Source organism: Mandrillus leucophaeus, unplaced genomic scaffold (assembly GCF_000951045.1).
Source record: "Mandrillus leucophaeus isolate KB7577 unplaced genomic scaffold, Mleu.le_1.0 Scaffold612, whole genome shotgun sequence".
In the NCBI taxonomy this organism is placed as follows: Eukaryota; Metazoa; Chordata; class Mammalia; order Primates; family Cercopithecidae; genus Mandrillus; species Mandrillus leucophaeus.
The window spans coordinates 34,384-59,219 of record NW_012106609.1 but is presented as its reverse complement, the minus strand read 5'-3'; the positions used below and the strand labels follow the sequence as shown (position 1 = coordinate 59,219).

At 45.1% G+C, this 24,836-nt stretch overlaps 1 protein-coding gene across 2 annotated transcripts in view; it reads left to right on the top strand.

Moving 5' to 3' along the window:
• The window catches only part of KY (kyphoscoliosis peptidase), a 50,358-nt gene that overhangs the window by 11,891 nt on the left and 13,631 nt on the right, over window positions 1-24,836 (top strand). For both annotated transcript variants that reach the window (XM_012000021.1, XM_012000022.1), the window contains 5 exons: window positions 9,296-9,370; window positions 11,173-11,235; window positions 13,840-13,922; window positions 18,116-18,224; window positions 19,706-19,823. In XM_012000021.1, the coding sequence (XP_011855411.1) occupies window positions 9,296-9,370; window positions 11,173-11,235; window positions 13,840-13,922; window positions 18,116-18,224; window positions 19,706-19,823 (448 nt within the window). The remainder of the gene's footprint in view (window positions 1-9,295; window positions 9,371-11,172; window positions 11,236-13,839; window positions 13,923-18,115; window positions 18,225-19,705; window positions 19,824-24,836) is intronic.

Here is a 24,836-nt window from a genome sequence, read left to right as displayed (position 1 = left end):
GACCCCAAAGGACATTCTTGGGGAGTCAGTTTTCTGTTGGGGCTTCTGTCCTCGAGGTCATCAGCTCTTATTCCCATGCAAACACTTTGTAGAGTAGCCTTCTTTGATCATGCGTGCACTGGGGTCAAAGTGCCATGTTTCCAGACCTCAGACCTCCCTGTGGAGCTCCAGCCCATAGAAGGAATCATGAACGGTCCTTTGTTTTCAGTTCCTAATGGAAGCCAGGGGCAGGGCTGCCAGTGATGACCTTCATCATGCACACCAGCAGATGCCTAGTCGCAGCCCTGAGCTCTGGAACACTAGCTTGTCATCTCACAATGAGAGCTGCTGTGTGGGGTTTTCATGCTGTGTCTGGCAGTACCCCCTAAGGGTGGTGTTCCAGCATGTTATACAGAGCTAGACAGTCCCTGTCACCATCTAGCATGCTCGTTCCTGGGATGTCACTGCTCTCCACTTCCTGACTACTGCATCCTGGGTGGAGTCACAGCATGTCTCTGTTGAATAACTAACCAGGGACTATTTAAGGGTATTTTTTTTAAACTACCAATGCTTTAGCTGTTTTTCTGACTCTAAGCTACTGCAGGAAAAAAAAAAAAAAAAAAAAAAACTCCAAGGTAGAGGAAAAAAGGCTGTAAATGTGCCAACCTGTTACAGAAAAAGTTAACAAACACCTTAAACCAATGATGGCAAGTATTTCACATGAATCCCATGACCCCTGCATACATATATACACCCGTGCACATGCACACACACACACACCTGACAGTCTTTGTTAATTGATCCCTTCAGGCAGCCACTTCCAATCAGAGTTAATGAAAAACATGAAACCTGTTTGCCATACTGCGTTAGGTGTTCTGAGCCAATTAGGCCTTTAGATAAATCCTGATTGAAACCTGAAGAGATCTGGAGAGCAGCTGTCAGGTAGGAGAAACCTGACTGGGTGAAAGGCAGGTGCAGGGCAGTACGCATGTGGACATTCTCGTGCTTGCCTGTGTGCTCTGTTCCTGAGAAGGCGGGGGAAAAGCAAGGAGACCTGGCGGGGTCTAGGAAAGGGGCCAGGGAGCCACTTCTGAGGATTAGCAGAAAACAATCTCTAACAAGCTCTTAACTAAGATGGTCAAAACTGCAGCTTCAGAAATGTGACTTTGTTGACAGCTGGTGGAGCTGGGGAGAGGTGCATGAGAGAGGTCAGCCAGGCAGCCTGGAATCCCAGGAAGGGCCTCCTGTAGGTTTGGTTGTGATGGTTCATAGTCAAGATTAGAATAATGTACTGTGCTGTACTTAGGCTGTACTTAGGGTTTAGATCTGACTGCAAATTTTGCTCCAAATGATCTACTCTCTGTTAGAGATTGGCCACGTTAATATTTTTTCTTAAATTAAGAGTTTTATTTGATCCAGGAGTGTCATAGCCAGCAAACTCTCTCCACTCCATGCCTTAAGGAAGCATAAAGCTATATTGTGAATGCTCTTCCCCTTGAAACAGCGTGTCCAGCCCAGGCCCAGTTCCTGGAGCCAGCAAAGCCTCCCGGTGGTGCCCTCACACACCTGTAAGTGAGAGCAGGAATCACACTCCTACGCAGATCAGGGAGGCCGAGAAATGGGCTGTTTTCCTTGAGGGAATGCTAAGCAGCAGCACAGCTTTGGGGGAGAACCAGGAAGTGGGATTCAGGAAAATATTGGACATTGACCCCTGTCCAAGAGGGAAGAGGAATCACAGAAAGGAGAGAAGGGATTAGGAATAGTGATGGCTGGAGCTTCTGGGCCAGGGCCATGCTCCGAACGTGAGCCCACCTCTACACCCTGCCCTGGAGGGACTTTAACAGCAGTTTGTTTTTCAGCTTGATCACTCTTTCACAAAGAGACATGGCTGAAGTGGGACATGGCTAATACCCATAGAGACATGGCTCAGGACACCTAACACAGGGTGGCAAACAGGTGTCATGTTTTTCATTAACTCTGACTGATTGGAAGTGGCTGCCGGAAGCAACTAATTAACAGACTGTCAGGTGTGTGTGTGAAAGTACCTGGGCATTATGAGAAGTTTGGGGAAGAGATTCGTTGTTGAACCCTAGGCCGGTAAGTTGTTCACTTTTGCAGTTTCTCTAAGCATATGGAGATTGTTCCAGTCCAGCATTTTCCGAATTGTGTTTGACAAAATAGTATTGGGTCAAATCGAGTTCTTTACTACAGGACTACTCAGATCATTGTGTATTGTGACCTGTGAGAGGGGAGAGAGTGAACATGTTTCTCAATTCATTTTTCACAAGGCATCTTGAAGTCAAGTACCACTTAGCACCCACTTTACAAGACACCTCAGAGGGTTTGAGGTGGAGAAAGTGAAAAGGAGAAGAACAGGCCCATGCCTCACTCTGATGGGAATACACACAGGAAGTATTTGCTGATGGTGACAGCACCCGATCCTATGACCAGAACTGAATTATGCCTTGAACTCTGAAATACTTAATGTTTTAATTATAAACTCACAAGCTGATTTTCTCTCAACATGGAATATGCTAGAAACCACACTTCAAAATGAATGTTAACCCCTTCAAAGCTACGCTTGGCAGAGGCCACATTGTATCTTTTCAAATTGTTTGAGAATGACCCTCTTTGGCATGCAGAACAAGTTTATGAGTTACACAAAAAAGACAGTATTGTTATTCTACGAAAAATAATTGCAACGCATTTAGCAGGCAAAGGGTTATAAAAGGAGGTTTTACAAAATCAACGAGGAAAAAATAATACTTCAATAGGAAAATAGCCAATTCACAACATAAGAATTTAAAATGGTAAATAAGTATATGCAAAGAATACTACAATAAAACTAAATGTACAAAGCAACCAGGTATTATTATTCATTGATAAAAATTTTAAGGGTTGATAAAACCAAACATCAGTGAGTGTATGTGTGATCTACTTTTGCGTTACAAACCACCACACAACTTAGCAGCTTTAGACAATAAGCATTTACGAGCTCACCAATCTGCAGTTTGGCTAGAAACTCTCATTGGATCCATACCCAGCTGATCTTGGATCTTGGGTGGGCTTGCTCATGTGCTTGTTGTCAGCTGGTGGGTTGGCTGGAGACCAGCTGGTCTGGGATAGCCTCACCTGAGAGGCTATGCTCTGCTCCATGTGAGCTCTCATCTACAACCTGGCTCATTCACATGGCAGTTATGGCTAGGATCCCAAGAATGAGAATGGAAACCTCAAAGTCTCTAGATGCCTAGACTCAGAATTTGTGCAACATCACTTCTGCCATGTGCTAACTGGCCAAACCAAATCAAAAGCCCAGCCCGGATTCAAGGGGTGGAACAAAAGACCTCTCATTGGGGGGAAGTGCAAAGTATTGCACTTTGTGACCAATTTTGCAATCAAGCACAGCGAGAATGTGCAAAATGGGCATTCTCTTGCATAGTACTGATGAGCTCATAAACTGATAAAATCATTCGTGAGAAAAATTCGCCAATATCTAACAAAAGCCTTTAAAATATCCATATTATTTGATTCATACTTAAGAATTTATTCAAAGGAACTGATTTGCAAAGTGTGCAAATCACTTTACATACATACAAAGATGTTTGTATCAGAGTGTTCATTGCATCGTTTCTAATAGCAAAACTGTGAAAAGCTAAATATTCAACAAATAGGGATTGCTTATATGGATTATAAACCATCTACAAAATAGAATACTATGCAGCCATTTGAAATGATAACATATGGCTATGCTTACTGACATGTAAAGATTTAAATGAAGAAAGCAGGTTATGAAAAATATGTTTACTGTAATCTGCTTTGGATTTTTAAATGTAGAAATGAAGTCTTAAAGGAGTTTCACTTTCTACTTTATATCTTTCTGTGCCATCCAAGTTTTTGTTTTAATTCTGCTTGGGTTTTTTTGTGTGTGGTTGGTATTTTTGCTTTTATTTTTATTTTACATTAACATACAGTAAAATTGAATTTTTGTAGTGTGCAGTTTTGATTGCTAACACATGCATAGATTTGTGTAACCACCACCACGGTGGTTACCATCATCAGAATATACAGAATACACCACCATCAGAATATACAGCAGTTCTATTACCCTCTTTAAAATTATCTTGTATGGACTCTAATCCTCCCATCACTCTTTGAGTTCCCTTGTGTTGTTGCAAAGTACTTTTTTTTTTTTTTTTAGACAGACTCTCGCTCTGTTGTCCAGGCTGGAGTGCAATGGCACGATCTTGGCTCACTGCAACCTCTGCCTCCCAGGTCCAAGCGATTCTCCTGCCTCAACCTCCCAAGTAGCTGGGGTTACAGGTGCCTGCCACCACACCCAGCTAATCTCTGTATTTTTAATAGAGATGGGGTTTCACCATGTTGGCCAGGCTGGTCTCAAACTCCTGACCTCAAGTGATCCTGGGATTACAGGCATGAGCCATCATGCCCAGCCGAGAACTATTTCTTGATACAGATGTACCACAGGTTGTTTATCCAATTCACTCACTGAAGGACTTTTAAGTTGTTTCCAGTTTGGGGTGATTATGAATAGAGCTGCTATATAAACATTTGTGTACAGGTTTTTGTGTGAACATAAGTTTTCATTTCTCTGGGATAAATGCCCAACAGGGCAATTTTTAGGTTGCATGGTAAGTACATGTTTTGTTTTATAAGAAACTGCCAAACAATTTTCCAGAGTGACTGTTCTATTTTACAATCCCACTAGCAATATATGAGATCCAATTTCTTTGCATCCTTGTCAGCATATGATATTATCACTATTTTTAAATTACAGTCACCCCTCAGTATACATGGGGGATTGGTTCCAGGACCACCCACATATAACCAAATGTGGGCATACTCAAGTCCCACAGTCGTCCCTGCAGAAACCCCATATAGGAAAAGTTGGTCCTCTACATGCGAGTTTTGCACTCCACGAACAGTACTCTGCATCTGCATCTGGTAGAAAAAAAGGACGTATGAGTGGACTTGTGCAGTTCAAAACCATGTTGTTCAAGGGCCAGTTGTATATTATTGCTCTTCTAATAGATGTAATGTCTCATTTTGGTTTTAACTTGCCTTTTCCTAATGGCTGATGATGCTGAACATCTTTTCATGTGCTTATTTTCCATCCATAATCTCTTTTATGGTAAAATATCTGTTCTTTTTCCCTTTTTCCAATTGAATTGCCTTTGCACTTTTGTAAAAATTTATTTTGCCATGTTTGTGTGAATCTATTTTTTATTATTCTGTTGATTGATCTGTTTATCCTCTTACCAATATCACACTGTTGTGATTACAGCATCTTCACTAATGCATCTTAAAATCAAAGAGTGGGAGTCCTCCCATCTTTTTTTTCAAAATTCGTTTAGTTATTCCAGTTCCTGTGCCTTGATGTCTATATTTTATAATTATGTATTTGCACAGTTCCCCCAAAGTGTTTGGTTGAACTTGTATTAAATCTATAGATCAATTTTGAGAGAACTGCCCACTTGACAATTCTAAGTCTTCCAATCCATAAACATGGTATGTCTCCCTATCTATTTAAGTCCTCTTTAATGTGTTTAATCCTATTTTGGAGTTTTCAGTACGCGATTATTACCCATGTTTGGGATTTTTGTTTGTTTTAGATTTAGAACTAATATTTTAATTTTGGAACTATGGGAAATGGTTATTTTTAAATTCCATCTCCAATTGCTTATGGCCAATATACAGAAATACAATTGATGTTTGTATGTTAACCTTGTATACTGTGACCATGCTAAACTAACTTACTAGTTCTAGGAGCTTTTTCTTGGAGATTACTTGGGATTTTCTATGTAGACAGACATATCAACTATGAATAAGGACAGTTTTATTTCTTCCTTGCCAATCTGTAGGCCTTTTATTTCTCTTTCTTGTCTTATTACACAGGGTGGGACTTCCAGTACAATATTATTAGGATCAGTGAAAGTGGACATCTATGACTTGTTCCCAATATTATTCTAAGTTGTAGAAATTATGTACACATAGGTTTTGTATCATTCCTTTATTATTATTTTAATACTTATGAGGGCCTATAGTGATAGCCCTCATTTCATTCCTGATATTGGTGTATTTACCCCTGATTTGTGTCTTACCTCTTTTTTTTCTTGGTCAGATCAGTAAAATCTTTACTGATCTGTTTATCAGTATTATTTAAAAAAGAACCAGCATTTAGTTTCATTCATTATTCTCTGCTGTTGTTTTTAATTTCAGTGATTTATTCTCTCATTTTTATGATTTTCTTCCTTCTGCTTGCCTTGGATTTAGTCTTCATTTCTCTACTTTCTTAAAATGGAAGCTTAGATTGTTGATTTGAAACCTTTCTTTTTTCTGTAATAAGAATTTAATGCTACAAATTTCCTCTTGAAGCACTGCTTTGGCTTCATCTCACACATTTTGATGTGTTTTATTTTCATTTTCAATGAGTTCAAAATATTTTCGAATTTTCCTTGAGACTTCTTCTTTGATCTATGTGTGATTTGAAAGTATGTTAATTTTTAATATTTGGAAATTTTCCAGTTGCTTTCTGTTTTTTACTTCTAGTTTAGTTCATTATGGTCAGAGAAGAGTTTTGTATGATTTCAGTTCTCTTCAACTTTTTAAGGTTTGTTTTGTGACCAAGGATGTAGTCCATCTTGGTGACTATTCAATGGGCATTTGACATGAATGTGTGTTGTGCCGTGATTAGATGGAATCTTTTATAAACATCAAATAAATTTTATTCATTGTGTGGTTCATTTCTTCTGTATATTTGCTGATTTTCTTTCAATTAATTCTTTCAATGACTGAAAAATCAGCAAATATATAGAAAATAGATTTGTCTATTCCTCCTTTTCGTCCTATCAGTTCTTGTTTCATGCATTTTAAAACTTTGTTGTTGTTTGACATAGGTATATTGAAGGCTGTTATGTATTCTTGCTAATATTCCTCTGTCCCTGATATTTTCCTTTCTCTGAAGTGTGCTTTGTCCGATATTAATATAGCAACTCCAGCTTTCTATTATCTTTTCACTTAATCAACCTTTATCATAATAGTTAAAGTTGGATCCTTGGAAACTGAATGTAGTTTAATCTTATGTATTTACCCTTTCTGACAATCTCTATTTTTTAATTAGTATGTTTAGACCATTTACACTTAATGTAATTATTGATACATTTGTATTTAGGTTTTCTACTTTATTATTTGTTTTCTGTTTGTGCCTCTGTTTCCTCTTTCCTGCTTTCCTTTCCTTTCAGAATTACATTTAAATTTGCCTATTAAGTTTTTTACTATATCTCCATGTATATCTATTTTTGTATGTATTATATGTACTTAACTTTTCATAGACTAATTATAGTTAATATTAATATTTCAAGTAGAATGAGGAAATCTTACCTCCATATAGGTACATTCACTCTCCTACTCTATGTTGTAGTTGTCATATATTTCACATCTATCAAAAACCTATCAGATGTTATAATTATTTCTTTCAATTATTATTCATATTGTCAAGAACTTGAGAGGAGAGCAGACTAATATATTTATCTAGATATTTACCATTTCTATCCCTCTTCCAAGTTTTCCTCTGGTATAATTTCTCTTCCATCTGAAGAACTTCCGTTAGCATTTCTTTTGGAGCAAGTGTGTTGGTATCAAATTCTCTTGGCTTTACATCACCTTTCACTGGCTACTTTCCATATTTTTTTCTTTAATAGTTTGATTATGCATCTGGACTTGGATTTTCTTACATTTATCCTGTTTAGAATTCACTGAGTTTCTTGAATCAGTAAGGTTTTATGTCTTTTGCCAGATTTCAGAAGTTTTCATTATTTCCTCAAATATTTTCTCTGCATCACATTATTTCTGTTTGCCTTCTGAGACTTTAGTGACATGAATGTTAGACTTTTAGGTATGGACCTACAGATCCCTGAGGCACTATTCACATTTTCTGTTGTTCAAACTGGACAATACCTGCTGATCTATCTTCAAGTTCTCTGTGTTCTCTGTCATTTTCATTCTGCTATTGAGTATATCCAGAGGATTTTTAACCATATTTTTCAGTCTAAAAGCTTCACTTACTTCTCCTTTATATCTTCTTTTTATTGCTGATACTTTATATCTTTCCATTTATCTCAAAACTGCTTGCCATTACTTGTTAGAGCATGTTATTGTGGCTGGTTTTTTGTGTGTGGAGTTGTGTGGAGTTGGCATCTGTTGATTATCTTTTCCTTTTCAAATTAAGATTTTCCTGAGTCTTTGTAGCTGAGTAATTTTGAATTGTAGACTTTGCAATGCTATACAGATCTGCCCTGCATGTGCACTACCCAGTGGCCAGTCTGGGACCTGGGCATTAATCTACCCCATAGTTTACTTCCTGAAGACTGTGGTATGATGTTTAGGATGAGATCCATGCATGCACAGTTCAGAGGTGACCACAGGAGTCCATCTACAACTTTATGGAATTGCCTTCTTGAGCTCCCCCCTCTTCATGACCCATTTCTCATTCCTCTACCCAAAAAGCTGGAGCTTCAGTTTCCTCACTCTGCCATATGGGCCTCACAACTGTGTCTGCATCTGGGGCAAATCAGCAGAAAACAGAGAGAAAAAACAATAAATATTTGCCCTCATTTTCTTGGGACTGTAACTTCTCTGGTAGAAGAAAATAGTTATCCTTGCCCCAAAGTTGTAGGTGCCTGCATGGCCACCAACATCACTGCTGCCATTGCTACCAACAGAATTGCCTGGGGACTGAGTTGGGAAATAACAGAATAAAGAGGGGGAAAACCAACAAAAGATTTCTTTCGCTCTCTCTGACTCTTAGGGGTTCCCTTTCTCACTCTGCAGGCCAGAAAGAGAGGATTTCTCTTGTGTGCTCTTTTTCTGCATCCACTGTACCCTTCTGGGTTTGAGAATGCCTTTACGTTCAGTCTAGATGATACCAGAGGGGGAAGAAGAATGGTAAATTCACTGTCAATTTGCTAATGCTTTAAAAATTCTTCCCAGTCTTTGCCAGTTATTCTATTATTTACTTTGCAGAATCCTCTAATAGTTGCCCCTTACATTCAGTACATTGTTTATAATTGCATTCAGTGGGAGAGACAGGGCTGAGTTTGCTTTACTCCATCTTGCCTGAATTTGGAAACTATCTGCTTGGTTTGTTGTTGTTTTGATTTAAAGAAAAAAGCAAGGATGATTTGTACACACAAAAGAAAGTTCTAAAACTAATTGTTTTGTTATTCAATCATCAGTCATGAGGCATTTACCCTTTCCTGGCAGCATCTGGTTGAGAATGTCATCTCTTTTTCCTTTGTAGGGACACAACTGACTGTGGAAGTCCACCCTCGAGATGCCATGCCCCAGCTACTCAAGAAGTTCTCCTTGGCTAAACGTATGTATGACAGAGGTACTCATGGTGGAGGGCTGGCAGAGAGGATTGAAGGCAGCTGGTTGGGCCAGATCCCAGCGCAAGCATCTTCTGAGGGAAGGAGAAGAGTGACATGGGCCTGCAAACTGGGAAAAGGCAGAAGCATGACAGCTTCATCCTTGGAGACTCTTTTCTCCACACCCAGCTACCACTGATTTTGCATCTCTGGAATTAGTCATAGGTAACACAAGACATTTAGGTGAAGACACATTGCATCACAAGAGTGTTGTTGCTGTGGCTTTTAGATACCATTTGTTTACTGCCCAAAAAGTGGCATGCAAAATGCTAAGTACTTTAACATTTATTAACTTTTTAACCTTTTGATGTATACTAATATCATCCCCACTTTTTAGATCAGCAAAGTGAGGCTTAGAGAGGTGAAGTGACTACCCATGTCACCCAGCTAGGAAGTGGGTCAGAACCCAGGTATGACTCTGAAGCCTGTGGTCTTAACCAGCATACTTTTCAGCCCTCAGTGCAGTGCACATAGGCCCAGGCCCAGGACCATGATGTCTCCCCAACTCCCTTCTCAGTCCCCTCCCTGCATCTGTCCACCTTATTGCTAAACAGGGACCTCAGGAGGAATGCAGGTTAAGTAACAGAGGCTGCAGAACAACTGAGGCTCAAGTCCTTTTTAGGTCCATGCAGTGAGCCAAAGTCCTCCAAAACTGTCTGGTCCTGTAGTTGTCAGCAGTCAGGATCTCAAGAGAGTAGTCTACTGTAAAGAGGGCAGGCTCTAGGGTCGACTGTCTAGGTTCATGTTTCAGCTGTGTGAGCTTGGGCCAGTGGCCTAACCCCTCTTTTAAACTCAGTTTTCTCATCTATAAAAGAAGGAAAATAAGTGAAGCTGCCTCATAAGATTATAATGAGTTAAATGAGAGAGTAAATGTAAAGCCCAAACCAGGCAGAGTAAGTGTGTAACAAATGCTAGCTATCATTTTGAACCTTTATCATTCTATCAAAAACTTAGGTGGGAAAAAAATGTAGGTGTGAAATACAAAATGCAGGTGTGAGAAATAAATGGAGCACTGTTTCTCAGAATGACCTGCGTGTGGTTGCAATCTTCTTTGTTATATTTATAGCCTAAAGTGGCCTTCAGGGGCATAAAACTACCTGCTTTGGCATCCCCACCTTCAACTCCTCCTGATCCCATCAGGAACCCAAATCTTCCTGACCTGATTCCAGATCAGCAGGAAAAGTTCCTTTCCTTTTGCCCAGGGAGTCTAATAACTATTGGCTATGATTCTGCCTTTACAGTCTTAGATTTTTGGGATTCAGTTGGCCTTTAATCCTCCCAAGGAATAATTTAATTATGACCTGACCCTTCTAGGTTTTGACCTCCACACGAACCGCTTTCCCCTTTCTCCATCTTTGTTTCCATCCATGGTCAGTTCTTATCCCAGCATTATCTGGCAGTGGATTCAAGAAAGCAGGAAAATCCAAAAGAGGGCAGGAACACCAGGTTCCAGGAGGACCCACTGAATCATCCAAAGTGTTAGGTCAGAGCAAATACTAATTCCAGTTGCAGAATGCAGCTCCCTTTCTTGTCAGCCACTTCTGGTTCTTAGTCTTCCTTCTGCCATACCAGGAAGTTCCTGGCAATTCCAGCAGCAATTCTGTGGTCAGTGGGGTGGGAACAAGGAGGCTATGAAAAGGAGAGTACAGAGGAGGGGTCAAAAGCAAGGACCACCAGAAGATGAGTCATCAGTGCTTGCATTTCTGTTTCTTCTGAAGTATCTATACTTCTAATCTTTGGAATATTGTAGGTTTACAAGGTGATAAAAATGGAAACACAAGACCCCGGCAACCTGGAGGGAAAGATGCCCATGGTAAGTTCCAGAGTCTTCCAGGAGAATTCTCAAGAGAGCACATGGGGTTAGCCCATAGACTAATCTCCAATTGGCAGTTGCTTCCTGGGTCACTATGCTGAGAGGCTGGGGCCACCTTTGGGTTCAGGAGGGGAAGAGTGTCATGATTGATTAGCAGTGTCTGCCATGGATACAGGTGGAGAAGGAAAAAGCTCATGCACCAGATGTCATCCTAAAGCTAAAGTATAAACCCCACCAATAACAAGGCAGACCATTATAGGAAGCATATTAAAATCATAATTCAGGATTATGTTAACTTTAAATGGAGTGCCAAATGTCTGTAAGGTAGGAGGCATGTGAATAAGCAGAGTGAGGCAGAGGAATGAGAGGCATGATAGACAGCCTGTGTTGGAATCCTGCTTTTGCCCCTCATTTGCCTTCACTGTGCCTCAGTTTCCCCCTTAGTAGACCAGATGTTATCTAAGGCTGGGTGCAGCTCCATACTTCTTCCTATTGTTTTGCTTTAAAATCAGAATAATTTAATGGCACTGATATATTAAATGTATTTATGTAGAATCATATTTAGATCTTATATAATCTCACAGGTAGTTTTAATGAGGCATAAATCATGGGCATTTTTAATGTTCAGATATTGGAAAATGGAACCAAGAAAGGGGAAAACTAGTAATAGGGTTTTCAATAGCATTTTAGAAATGCCACCTTTATTCTAAATAGGAGTGCAGGGAGGCCTCATTTGCAGAGCTATACTGAGTGGAAATCTGTTGGATGTGTGAGTCCACTTTGAATGCACTTAGGTCACCCTGATGGCTCTTGTGAGAGCATGATAGGAACAGATTCTGCAGAGGGAGAGGGCACTGAGAAGGGGGAAGGCTCAGCAGGGGCCTGCCTGAGCATCCCCAGTCTTCTCTGGCTGCATTTGGACCACAAAGGGCAGGGGTTGATGACATAAGTCATGGTGGCTAGGCAAGAAACCCCTGGTCCCAAATATTGGTCAGCTCCCCAGTAAGTGGGCATTGCTTCTCAAACCATGCTGGCCCAGAAGAGGGTCACAAAAGGGCTGGGGCGAGGTCTAGAGGTGACACACACCCCTCCCCACATCTTTCAGGTCTAATAGCACCAGATTAAGTGACTCTCACTGACAGCGGCAGCCCTGAGGATGTGTGGGCAAATGCACCTGCAGTGTCCCCCACCAGGCAGGGAGGCCGCATGTCCTTCCCTGCATGCACTTGCAGAGGAGCCCCACACCCTGCACCCTCCCAGAGAGCAGTGTGTCACTAACATCACATGATTTACCATCTCATTCATGCTCCCGGGAATCCCACAGATGTGTACCTGAGGCCGGGGAGCTGGGTCCAGTCCCTCCCAGCAAGGTGGAGATCAGAACCAGACTGGAACCAAGGTAGAAGTGCAGGCCCATCAGGTGCTTTCTCACATGGCCCTACTCGTCCCAGACTTCCTACAATACCCTGGGGCCTCTCCAACACACCTCACTTGCCCAGCACCCAGAGGCTCCGGACATGGAGGCTGAAGGTGGGTGGGTCCACCTGGGTCAGGGGCTGAGTTCCTCTTTGGTCCCAACTTCTTCCCACTCCTATCCTGTCTTCCCACCCAGCCTCCCTGATTTTGATCTGCATGACTCAGGGACCCTTGGTTAAGAAAGGATCTGCCAGAGCCCAGGCTCTCTTCTGGGCTGGGACAGGGGTCTGTTGTCCATGCATCTGTTGGTCTAACCATTGGCCAGGCAGCCTTGCAGCAGCCCCCCAGCAGCAGCTGATTATAGCTGTCCTGTGTCCAGTGGGAAGCTTGCATGATTGCTGGCCCTGCATCAGCACTGGTCTCGAGTTTTCTCCCCTCCCTGTAGCTCTGTCTCAGAGACCTGACTCATGGCTTGGTCTCTGGGCAGGAGGCTCCCTGTGAGTAAGGCTAAGCATAGATGAGTGATTTGGAGGCCCAGCCTTTCTCAGGGCCCTGTTACCAGAACGCCATCACACGTGGTTGAGATGCTCAAGTCTCCAGTTGACCAAGGGCAAAGGAGGAAGCCTATCTGGGTGCCAAACGCGCCTTACCCTGCAGGACCCAGATGGCCCGGCCTTTCCATGCCCTCCTTCTCCACCCAGGCGTCCTTTGGCACCTCCACCCCAGCGCTGTGGTTGTGGCACAGACCTCCCTCCTTGAGCCTGTGAGCATGAGCAGCACTGCCTGGACACTCCCCAAAGAGCATTCATTCCCGGGAAAAATAACAGGGAATCCACGGAAAACCAAACGGTGGGAAAAAGGAGATTCCATCATCAATATGTCTGGGAACTGCTGGGTTAACTGAGGTTAAGCCCGTTTCCTACTTCTGACTTCTCAGAGTCTGCAGTAGGCGTATGTTCCCTGTAGGCCTCTAAGAGGACTGTGGGAGTTGCCATAGTTCCCAAACTAACTTGATCAGGGGACCCTTCTAGGAAAGTTCCCATATAGCTCTTAGGCTCAATGTTTCAGGCTTTGAGAATTGTCTTAAAAGTTGGACAGCCACAGCTCCTCAAAGAGACAGCAAGGCCTAGGCCAGACAGCCCTCCTCAGTGGGTCTCAGCTGCTGACCAAGCTGCCCTGTGTTTCCAGCCTACCCTTGGGATCGATCCAGCCTGAAATCCATGTCCCTGGACCTGCGGCAGTTTGAGAAACTGGATCTCCACGCCTCACAGGTAGGAGAGCTGGCTGCTCTGACCATGGGCCCCTTCGAGGTGGCTCAAGAGTTCTAGCAAAGCCTCTCCCTAGACACCTCCTGAGCATAACCTGAGTGGCTTGGTTGGATGGCCCTGGAATGCCTTTTCATAGCATATGGATGGGGACAGAAGGCACAAAGCAGCAGCCCCTGCCCAGGGCCAGAGGCCATTCCATCCCCCACCCCACCCACGATCCTGTTGCTCCCACCCAATACCGCACACCCTGGAGCGCTTCATTGGCGGGCCCCTCTGGCCAGCCCTGACCTGCCTTCTCCGTGTCCCTTTTGGCATTTCTGCTTCTAAGCTCTGCCCGCCTCCAGTCCATGGAGGAAGGGAGGAGAGGATGGGAGGACCATGGATGTAGATGGCCATGACCACTATAATCACAGCCGTGCTCACCTCTGAAGTGCATGAGCTGCCAAGCTCTCATGCCTCTGGGCCTGAGCATGTCTCAGGTTCAGGTGGGAGGGGCAGATGAAGAGCTGAAACACTAGGGACATATGGGAGTCATTGGAGCCAGGCAGGAGCTTCAGCACGGAGAGTCTGATAGGAGGAACGAGGTGCTGAACACTTTTGTGAAGTTAGGACATTAAATGGTCTTAGAAAGGCCACCTTGTAGGTACTCAGGAACCTTGTTTGTTGAAATAATGAGTGGATAGTGGGTGCATGGATCAAGAAAGCCAGATGAGAAGTAAGAACATGAGTTGAGGGCATCCTCCTGTCCTGGCAGAAGACATGGCCTGGATTAAGTGGAGACATTGAGGAAACAGAGGAGTGGAAAGGCCAATCCTGAGCTAGGGGCAGAGGGGAAGAACTCCATCACCAGAAGGTGTGGAGTGGGTGGGAGGTGGGGGAGAGGGGCTCCCGGACGGCTGGATTGACTCCTGGAGGGTGGATCAGTGCCTCCCCATGAGGAGCAAGGGAGAAGGAGCAGGTTTTAGGGGGTGAGTGTGTTTGGGATATGAGGGGCCCTACTCTCTGTGGCACACCCGGGGGAATTGCCCCCTGGGCAGCTGAATATACAAGCCTGGAAAGGTCTGGGCTGGAGACACTGATTGGGAGTCATCAGATTTCATTAAGAGCTGAAGCCATAGGTTGGGTATCATATTGCGGGGGCGGAGGAAGCCCATAGGGCGTGGAGCCATCAAAGAGGCTGGGGCAAGGCCAGGAAGGGTCAGAGTTCTGGAAGGTCTAGGGAGGGGCTCCCTGGGGCAGGCGTGGTCAACTGTGTGAGCTGTGCTATCTGCTCAAGTGAGATCAGGGCAGACTCATGTTGGCTACTGCAGCATCAAAGTGCACCTTACCTGCGAGGGGCAGTGCACAGGGGCTGGAGGCCTCAGGCCTCAGACCTCAGGTGGGTGGAAGAGCAAGCCGGAGGTGAGTAGTGGGGAGTGAGGAGAAGATCCCACAGGAGCCTGCAGAGAAGGGGAGGCTAGACATGAGCAGAACTGAGGAGACTGGGAGGGCATCCTAAGGTGGGGGAACAAGGCGGCATGGGGCAGCCAGGAAAGGAAGGGAGGAGGTGAGGACGTAGGAGAAGGAGGCCATTGATTGAAGAGGGGAAGTCCCTGCAAAGGCTGAAGATCTGAGACATAGAGATAGTTGAAGCAGGAGGGGAGGATGAGGCTCTTAGTGAGGAAGTCCCACCTGGCCTGCTATGAAGTGGAGGCCAGGCCATTCCCTGTGACTGAGGGAAGTCAGTGGGGTCAGGAGTCTGCAAAGGGCCCGGACTTTTGTAATGACCATCAGAAGGGATGGGTCAGGCTGCTAGCCATACTCAGAAAACAGTGCCAGGAAGCCAGCAGAGGCCAGAGACCCAGTCACAGAGCAGGGAGTGGCCAGAGCAAGCCAGGCCCAGGTGGGGCCAGGAGGTGGGGACCAAAGGACCAGAAGCCATGGCACTGAAGTAGAAGGCTAAGTCAGGACACCAGGCTGCAGTGCAGGCCAGCAATGCTGAGTACCATTCGGGGCCCTGGGACAGGGACAAGGACAAAGTCTGTGGCGTTGGAGCTGGACATAGAAGAAAATGAAACAGAAAGCAGCTGAGAGAGTAGAACAGGGGCCCAGAGGTCTCCAGAGGTCAGGGTGCCAGTGTGCTGGGCCAGTGGTCAGCAGGTGGGTCCTGGAGTCCCTTGTGAGCAGTGAGATGGTTCCAGCTGAAAACAAGGTCCTGGAGTACCCTCAAGGTGGAGGCTGTGGGGAATGTGGGCACCATTGCAGGACCCATTGCCCCAGCTTCTCTACAGAGATTAAACATGGTCAGGGCCACCTTCCAGCAACCTCAGCCCTGTTTCCCTGAGGGCCCCTAGGAAGAAAACTAATTTGTTCTTTTTTATCATAAAATAACATAAAATGTGCCATTTTAATAACTTTTAAATGTACAATTCACTAGCATTAATTATATTCACAATGTTGTCTACTCATCACCCAAAACAGAAGCTCTGTACCCATTAAGCAATGAAATTCCCATTTCTCCTCCCCCAGCCCCCAGTAATCTCTACTTACTGTCTATGACCTTTCCTACTCTAGGTATTTCATATGAGTGGAATCATACAATATTTGTCCTTTTGTGTCTGGCTTATGTCACTTAGCATCATGTTTTCAAGGTTCATCCGTGTCGTAGCATATATAGAACTTAATTCCTTCTTTTTATAGTTGAATAATATTCCCATTATATAGTATACATACTGTATATACTCTATTTTATTTGTCCTTTCATTCATGGATGGATGTTTTTTAACCTTTTGGCTATTGTGGATTTGTTGCAATGAACACTGGGGAAACAATGTCTGTTTGAGTCTCTGCCTTCAGTTTTTTGGGGTGTATACCTTGGACTGAAATTGCTAGATCATATGATAATTCTACATTTAACTTTCGGAGAAACTATCAAAATGTTGTCCACAGCAGCTGCACCATTTTACCTTCCCACCAGCATCGTACGAGGGTTCCAATTCCTTCATATTCGTGCCAACACATTATTTTCTGGTTTCATTTTTCAATAGTCATTTCATTAGGTCTTCAGTGTATCTCATTGTGGTTTTGATTTACATTTCTCTCATGACTAAGGATGTTGAGCAATTTTTATGTGCTTATTGGCCATTTGTATATCTTCTTTAGAGAAATATCTGTTCAAGTCCTTTGTCCCTTTTTGAATTGGGTTGGTTTTGTTTTTGTGGAGTTCTAGGAGTTCTTTTTATATTCTGAATATTTAGCCCTTATTGGATATATGATTTGCAATGTTTTCTCTCATTTTGTAAGTTATCTTTTTGCTTTCTAAATGATATCGTTTAATGTACAGACATTTTTTATTTTCATGAATGGCCTTTTATCTGTTTTTTTCTTTGTTGCTTGTGCCTTTGGTGCCATATCTAAGAATTCATTGCCAAATCCAAGGTCATGAAGGTTAACCCCAGTGTTTTCTTCTAAGAGTTTTACGGTTTAAGCTCTTATATTTGAGTCACTGATCCATTTTGAGTTGATTTTTGTATATGGCATGAGGTAGAGATCCAATTTTATTCTTTTGCATGTGGAAACCCAATTGTCCCAGCACCATTTGTAAAAGAGACTCTTCTTTCCCCACTGAATGGACTTGACACCCTTGTCAAAGATCCGCTAACCATAGATATGTGGGTCCGTTTCTGGACTCTCAGTTATATTCCATTTGTCTATATAATCTTTATGGCAGTATCAAACTGTTTTGATTACTGTAGTTCTACAGTAAGTTTTGAAAATGGGAAATTTGTGTCCTTCAAATGTGTTCTTTTTTCAAAATTGTTTTGGCTACTTGGAATGTATAGGAATTTGAGAACTGATTTTTCCATTTCAGCACCAAAAGGTATTGGAATTTTGATAAGGATTATGTTAAATCCTTAGTATTGACCGTGACCAGGGGCTGCTACAGCTGTCCAGATGCCTGCCTGGCTAGCCCCCAGATCTGCCGAGAAAAGCTGTGGTGGCTCTAGGGCCTGTGATTGAGCTGGTCAGCACCACCTGCCCTGTCCAACTTCCCCCACTTCCTCCCAATTGGTCCTCAGCCAGCCTTTGCCCCTCAGGGCCTCTCCTCCAGCTTCTCTGCCTGGGGGAAGAGCAGCACTGGCTATAGGTGCAAGGTACTGGGCTGCCAACAGCCCCTCCTTGAGGCCCTAATACAGCATCCCCTTCCTGCTCCCCAGGTGACAGCCAAGAGTGGCCTAGACGAACTGGTGAGTGACCTGCTCCAGGAGGCCCATACTGACCTGGAAAGGGTCCGTGCCATCTGGATCTGGATCTGCCATCACATAGGTAGGCCCACCTGTGGCACTGCTGGCTCTAGAATCCCTTGCTTCCTTTCCCCGCAGGCCTCTGCTCCTATCAGGTTATTCACATGTGCAGAGTGACATGAAAGGTGGGCGGGGAGAGGGACCCAGGAGACTGGACTGATGAACCAGAGAGTTACCAAGGAGGATAAAATTTACCATGTGCTATTAGTCTCCATGAAAGTTAGTTGGAGGAGAATCCCTTGCAGCCTTCTGCCCATAGCCAGTGCCCAGAGCTGGAAACTTCATCCAGCAGCAGCCTTCCCTCTGTCCCAGCCTTCCCTCTGTCTCATCTCCACAGAGGTGAGAGCCCGGAGCAGCAGGTCATCTCAAAGAAGGATGATCATTGGTGGGGAGAACTTGCAGCTGTTTGAAAAGTGATTGCAATATCAGAGGGTTCATTAAATACCAGAGCCAGGAAAAGTGGGTTCTCCACTTCCTGCTCCTACACTAGCAATGTTGGCCACTGGTCCCAGCTCAGTCTCCAAGGTTCTTGGAGCCACCTGAGGGACCTAGGCCTATGCAGCTGCCCACAGTTCTCCACAGGATGGCCTTGGGAAGCTCCCAGGTCAAGCAGAACTGCAGAGGTGGTGGCTAAGGGATGCTGCCCCTTGCCCCCTTGCAAACACAAATGAAAGTGGACAGGGCCAGATCACGAGGTGGACTCCTAGTCCTTTGATATAAAGACCAGCCGGGTCTTTCTCAGCCTGCTGCCACTGGGCTTTTCTTTTGTTCTTCTGGAACAACAGTAGGGAATGCAGCTTAGAGAATGAGCTTGCCAGGCACAGGTAGGAGGTCCAAACTGAGGATGTGAGAGACCCCAGCTCCCATCCCAACTCCACCAGCTGTGCCTGTGCCTTAAAGGGGCAGGGTCAGAAACAGGACATTTATAGGACTTCGTTACCGCTCCTATCCCCATGCCAATACACACATACACAGTCCCTTTGGGTCCTCAGTGGCTACAGAGACTTCTGCCTTAGGGCCTCACCGCAGGCCTCAGGCTTCTTTGCAATGTCTTCATCCCCTCCTTAGTGAAGTGACAGGCTGTGGGAGAGCAGCCTTCTCCACTTGGGGACGAGCTCTGTGTGCCCTATGGGTCAGCGTGAGGCCTCTGGGCTGCAGGAAGACGGGATCAGTGATTTCACTGGAACTGTGTGCAGAGCTGTGTGGTGGGGATTAGCGGAGAGAGTCCCATGCCCCTGCACTGTCCTACTCCCTTCTCCTCCTAGCCCCTCCTCAGGGGTTTGGGGAGCCAGGTGGCACCCTCTGCCAAGGCCTGCTCCTCCTCTCACCACTTGCAAAAAGAGGTGACAGTTCCCAGATCCCATGTGGGCTGGGGCTGTAGTTCCATTCAGCCCACTGTGGTTTCCTGGGGCTGGTGACGGCCAGAGCACAGCTAGGGGTGGGGGTGGAGTCTTCTCACCTCCCAGGCTCAGGTTCCTCATGATCCCCTCACCCGCCCTGTAGAGTACGACATTGCAGCTGCTCAGGAGAAGGACCGCCAAGCCTTCAAACCCACTGACATCCTGCGGACCCAGAAGACCAACTGTGACGGCTACGCTGGCCTCTTTGAGAGAATGTGCAGGTACGAGAGACAGGAGTCCCCGTGCTGACCACCAGATCCATCCCTCTCCCTCTTCCACAGTGCCATGTGCCTTTGCCCACATGCCAGGCCTGAAACCTGAGTTTGCAAACTCTGCTCTGGAACCCAAGTGAGTCCTGAAAAGGTCAATTTCTCCCTTTTTAACACCAGCATAATTGACTTTGTACCATCTGCCGGGCTTCGCGATGCATTAACATAATGGCAGATGAATGCACAGAGATAATTTGGTTATAAAAAGCCTTTTTTCCGCCTTCTCCCATCTCTATGCAGCTGAAGGTTAAAAGAATAGCAGGCCTGGGAGCGGGAGGACAGTGGCTGCAGATGCCAAGGGGACTGTGAAAGGCTGTCCTCAGGGCTGACACAGGGGGCCTCTTTTGGGGGAAACAAAAGATCTCCCACCTGAAAAGATTTGTCAGTTGGACAGCTGAATCACTAGGAAGCAGCTTCTCTTGGAGTCGCTGGGCTCCATTTTCAGCACTCTGGGAGTGGGCATATGGCCAGGTTGCTGGGGTGGGAGACAGCTCTGGCCTGAGCAGGAGAATGGGCCATTGCCGGTTCCCAGTGACTCAAAACAGGCTTAAGATGTGGGGTGGGGGAGGGGATGGCCACTGACCTCCACAGCTTCCTGAGCCTACTCTCTGAGGTCTGCTGGGTTCCCCCAGAAAACAGTCAGCTAGCTCTGGGGCCATCAAAGAACCCCTCCCCAGGGGGTGGATGAACGGCTGCCCACTGTCTCTGTAGGCTTCTGGGAGTGAGTCTTCTCAGGCACCCAGATGTCAGTCCACCAGAACTGCAGGTGGCAATTCATCAAAACAAGCGTAACACTTAGTCCACAGGCAGGCAGTTGTGATGGCCTCAGTGGTGCAGAGGCGGCAGCTGCTGGGCACTGGGTGCATGCAACCTATTCCTGGCCCAAACCCCCTGTTGTGCTGCCTCCTGTCCCCCATCACCACTGCCAAGAACAGGCACCCACCCGGCTGCTGAGTTGCTCTAACGACCTCTTGCTCTGCTCCCTGTTTTTCCCTTTTCTCACTTTCAAGGCCATTCCCTGAGACCACAGCCCCAGAGGCAGTCACGGTGGGTCAGGGTACAGAAGATGCCACCCTGGCTGCTTCCCACCCCCTACTCCAGACCCAAGCATACCCCCTGCTGCCTGTGGGCCTCTCCAGGAACCTGGATCCTCACTGGCCTCTCTACCCAGGCTCCCCTGGTCCTGGGTTCCTAACACCGCTAAAGGATCACACTGTCTGGCAAAGTCCTCCAAAATCTGACCTCAGCCAAGTTTCCAGCCTTGCACTGTGTGACACCACCTTCCCGTCCACCTCTGCATGCACACCTGCTCCCTCTCCCCAGTGCTCCTCCCAGGCCCCACTCCAGGACAGCCCACAACCTTCCCTGTCATATAGAAATGACAGGAAATGACAGGATATTCCTAGCAGACTCACGTGGAATGGGGCTTATTCTTTTAACTGATGAAATAGCCACAAGTCTTAGCTCCATTTGTGCCTAGCATCTTTCAGAACATGATTATTTTCATCTGATTTTGCAAATTTGAAAATGCTTAGCATTTTTTCCAAGTTCCAGGATATATCCCCCTTTATCCAGTATAAGCTTTCTAGCATACTGTAGAAGGAATGCCAGATTCGAAGCTAGAAAGACCTGGGTCTACCACGTAGAGTGGTATCGCCTCCTTGATCCAGTATAAGCATCCTAGCATCCTTTAGAAGGAGTGCCAAAGTTAAAGCCAGAAAGACCTGGCTCCCAGTGTTTCATTTACCACCTATTCGTTTTGTTCCTTTTGGTAAGGCACTTAACCTTTTGCAGCCTCAGTGCTCTCATCTATACCTGGCAGGGCTATAGGACTCAATGAGACTGCAGTTTTGGGGTTTACCAACCCGACTTTGGGGTGGGTGTTTTTTAACCTGTCTTGTCTTTCTTGACGATTGGAGTTCTTTTGCTCTGTGGAACTTTCCTACAGACTCCGCCAGCCTGCATAGATTCCGAAAATTGACACTTGCCTTGAGTGAAACTGTCAGCTTTTGCCCAGGTCCAGATACTTAACAACGGCCCTATTCTGGCCTGCAGCTTATCATTGAAACTCTCGCTAACATTTTGCATCATTTAAAGTTAGTTCCAACATGGTGATTACCATGTGCAAAATTCCTCACATCGCCTGAGATATGTAACAATAGTTCACAGTCCCCTGAATTCCTTTAACTTTTTCTTTAAAGATCAGTAACCTATCTATGCATCCCTCTACTAACTCTCTTTACCTTTAAAATAACTGCCAAAAGTTTGGTAAATTAATTAGCTAATTCCTTAATAACCGAGGACATGTAATCCACACTTGCCGATTTATCCCTGCTTGGTTGTCAGGGTGGCTTCTTAGACAGAGTTGTACCCACACGGACATCATTACTTTTTGCCAGTCCATTCTACCTCCCTGAAATTGCCTCATTAAAGACTGATTTAATAAAGTAATTTGGTGGGAAATTCAGATATTTTCACAACTTCATTCATTTCCTTCTGTCTTTCCCAAGTCACTGATGTGGGGTTTTTTTGGTTAGTGCTATAGCTTGTAACTGCTGGTCCAGTTTCCTTCTGACTTTCTATCACCCAATATTAATGTCTCTTTGCCTCAATTGCCCGCATCCTTAATTGATTCTGCCTAATTTCCTCGCAGGAGCCAAGCTTAATTCCCCAGACTGCTGCCCCTGAGTCAGCCTCCAGTAAATTCTCTTCCCGTTAGCATGGCTTTCACATCACCAGCTAGCAGGTTTTTCAGAGACTTTGGATAAAGCCAGGCGCTTATTACCAGTTTGAGCCCTGACACTAAGGGAGCTGGTTGTCACCAATCAGATGTCAGCTAGCTTTCCACCCATCCTCTAGCTGTCACCAAGAGCAGGGGCAGGAGTGTGTACAGTCAGATGGCTGCTTCTGGTTAGCAGTATGTCCCCTATAATCCTAAAACATCACTTGGTTCCAAAGGCCCCAGAAGATAGGGAGTGGCCATCTAAGCCTTCTTCTGGGAGATGCAGATTCATTGGATAATCTTAAATTATCACCAAATCTGATGCTGGTGTATAAGGCCTCTGAAAGGGACATCTTAGCCCCCCACACTTATAGCTACACCAAAGGGTGGCACTCACAAAGATAAGCTATGTCACTAGTGCAAACCATCTTTTCATTTCACTCTCTGTACCACCTATAAGTGTACAGACCAAAACAAAATCTTGATTTACAAAAGAGCTGGTGAAACACAAAGGTGCATCAGGACAACTGCATCCACTGCTGCTTCGGCCACTGGCTAGCTGTGTGTCCCCAGGCAAGGCAGCCTCTCTCTCTGAATAGCTGACTCCTCCCTCACCTGTCAGAGAGGAGGCCTCTGAAGTCACGTCCCATGAGGTTCTGCACAGGGCCCTGGAGAGAAAATTATTAGCAGGATTACTTGTTATTGACCTAGCTGTAAGGGTAATGTGTAAGAAAAGGGAAAAGAGAGCACATGGGAGAAATATAAACACACTGTCAGATTATAAGAAATCAAGTACATAAATTGTGAAAGATAAGTCATGGTTTGTTTGTCCTGCTGCACTATAGAAACCACAGTATTTTCAACAAAATAGCAAAAGAAAAGCATACTTCATTGTCTCTCCTACAGGCACCCTCCCTCCCTTTTTCCCCCACTTGGCTCAGACATTCTGGGAGAGGTGATCAGATTTGGGAGAGTCTACCGTGGTCAAAGCCCATTGGTGGAGGGTGCACCTGCCCACCCAGATATTTCAGCCACACTGCTGCTGGGGCCTGGCATTGGTGCTGACTGTAGCAGCATCACACAGTTCCTACGGCAGGGCCTGGACCATCTCAGTATAAAATAATACCAAATTAATACACTAGGATACACTGCACCAAACTGGAACATGCAGATCTTTTTAAATAATAAGGATCATGCATTCATAGAAGACTCAGCAGCTTCAGGGTTCATCAAGGGTACCCAGGTAATGACATTGGCTGCCCCTCTGTTCAGTCTCTTCCCATCAGGTCACATTTGGTGGCCATGTGGTTCTTTGCAGCCCTCAGGGCTTCTCTGATTGAGTCCCTGAGCCCTGACGTTTGCTGGAGAGGGGGCTGCAGCTTTCTCCAAATCCTCCAGGGTGCTCCTTGGAAGCTTGTTCAGGGCATCTTACATCCATGTTTTCATTGTGGCTTGGGATACCTATCAGCCATGAACTATGGAGGTGGAATTGAGGTTGTCAGTTCTGTAAAGTAGAAGCGAAGATTCTGCAGTCTGAGGTCATTAAATAAATCTCCTTGGGTGATATTTTAGGCTCTGGGGTGGCTGGTCGGAGCTCTTCAGGAGGTGGAAATGTTTCTGTGCTCTGCCCCTCCTTCAGTGCTCTCTGAGCTCCTGCCTGCAAAGTTAATTTCTCCACCTTTGGGCTCTCCGGGACTTTACTTATAGACTGGCATTTTATAAGCAAAGTTCTGGAGACAGTTCCAGTGACAGTTCCCATATCCACGCTCCTTCCAACTGTCAGCACATCTAGGGCAGCCACTGAGCCTTATTTTTGGGATATCATATTTTATTATGTTGTTACATTGTGTTGCATTGTATGGTGCCACGTCATGTTATAGTATTCCCTGCTACAGTGCTTTATACACAGCGTGTGCGGCCAGTGATCTTTTGATGACATGAAAGAGTTGTGGTTCATCCTGGCTAGCGAGAGTGGCTGGAGACGAAACTCCTGTGAGTTCCACAATCATTGTCTTATACATACAGATTATTTTGCACGAGAATTATGGCATATTTACAATAATGCTTTACATTATGACCTTCTTTGTCCAGTTCATCTGGCACATTGCTGCCAGGTAATAAAAGATCCTCATATCAGAGTCAAGCATGGCATAAGCTTATAGCTGAGTTTATATTTTCATCTTTTTTCTGCCCCAGGCATTTCCCACAGCCTTCTCAGCTTCTCCTCAGCCTGCCAGAGAAGA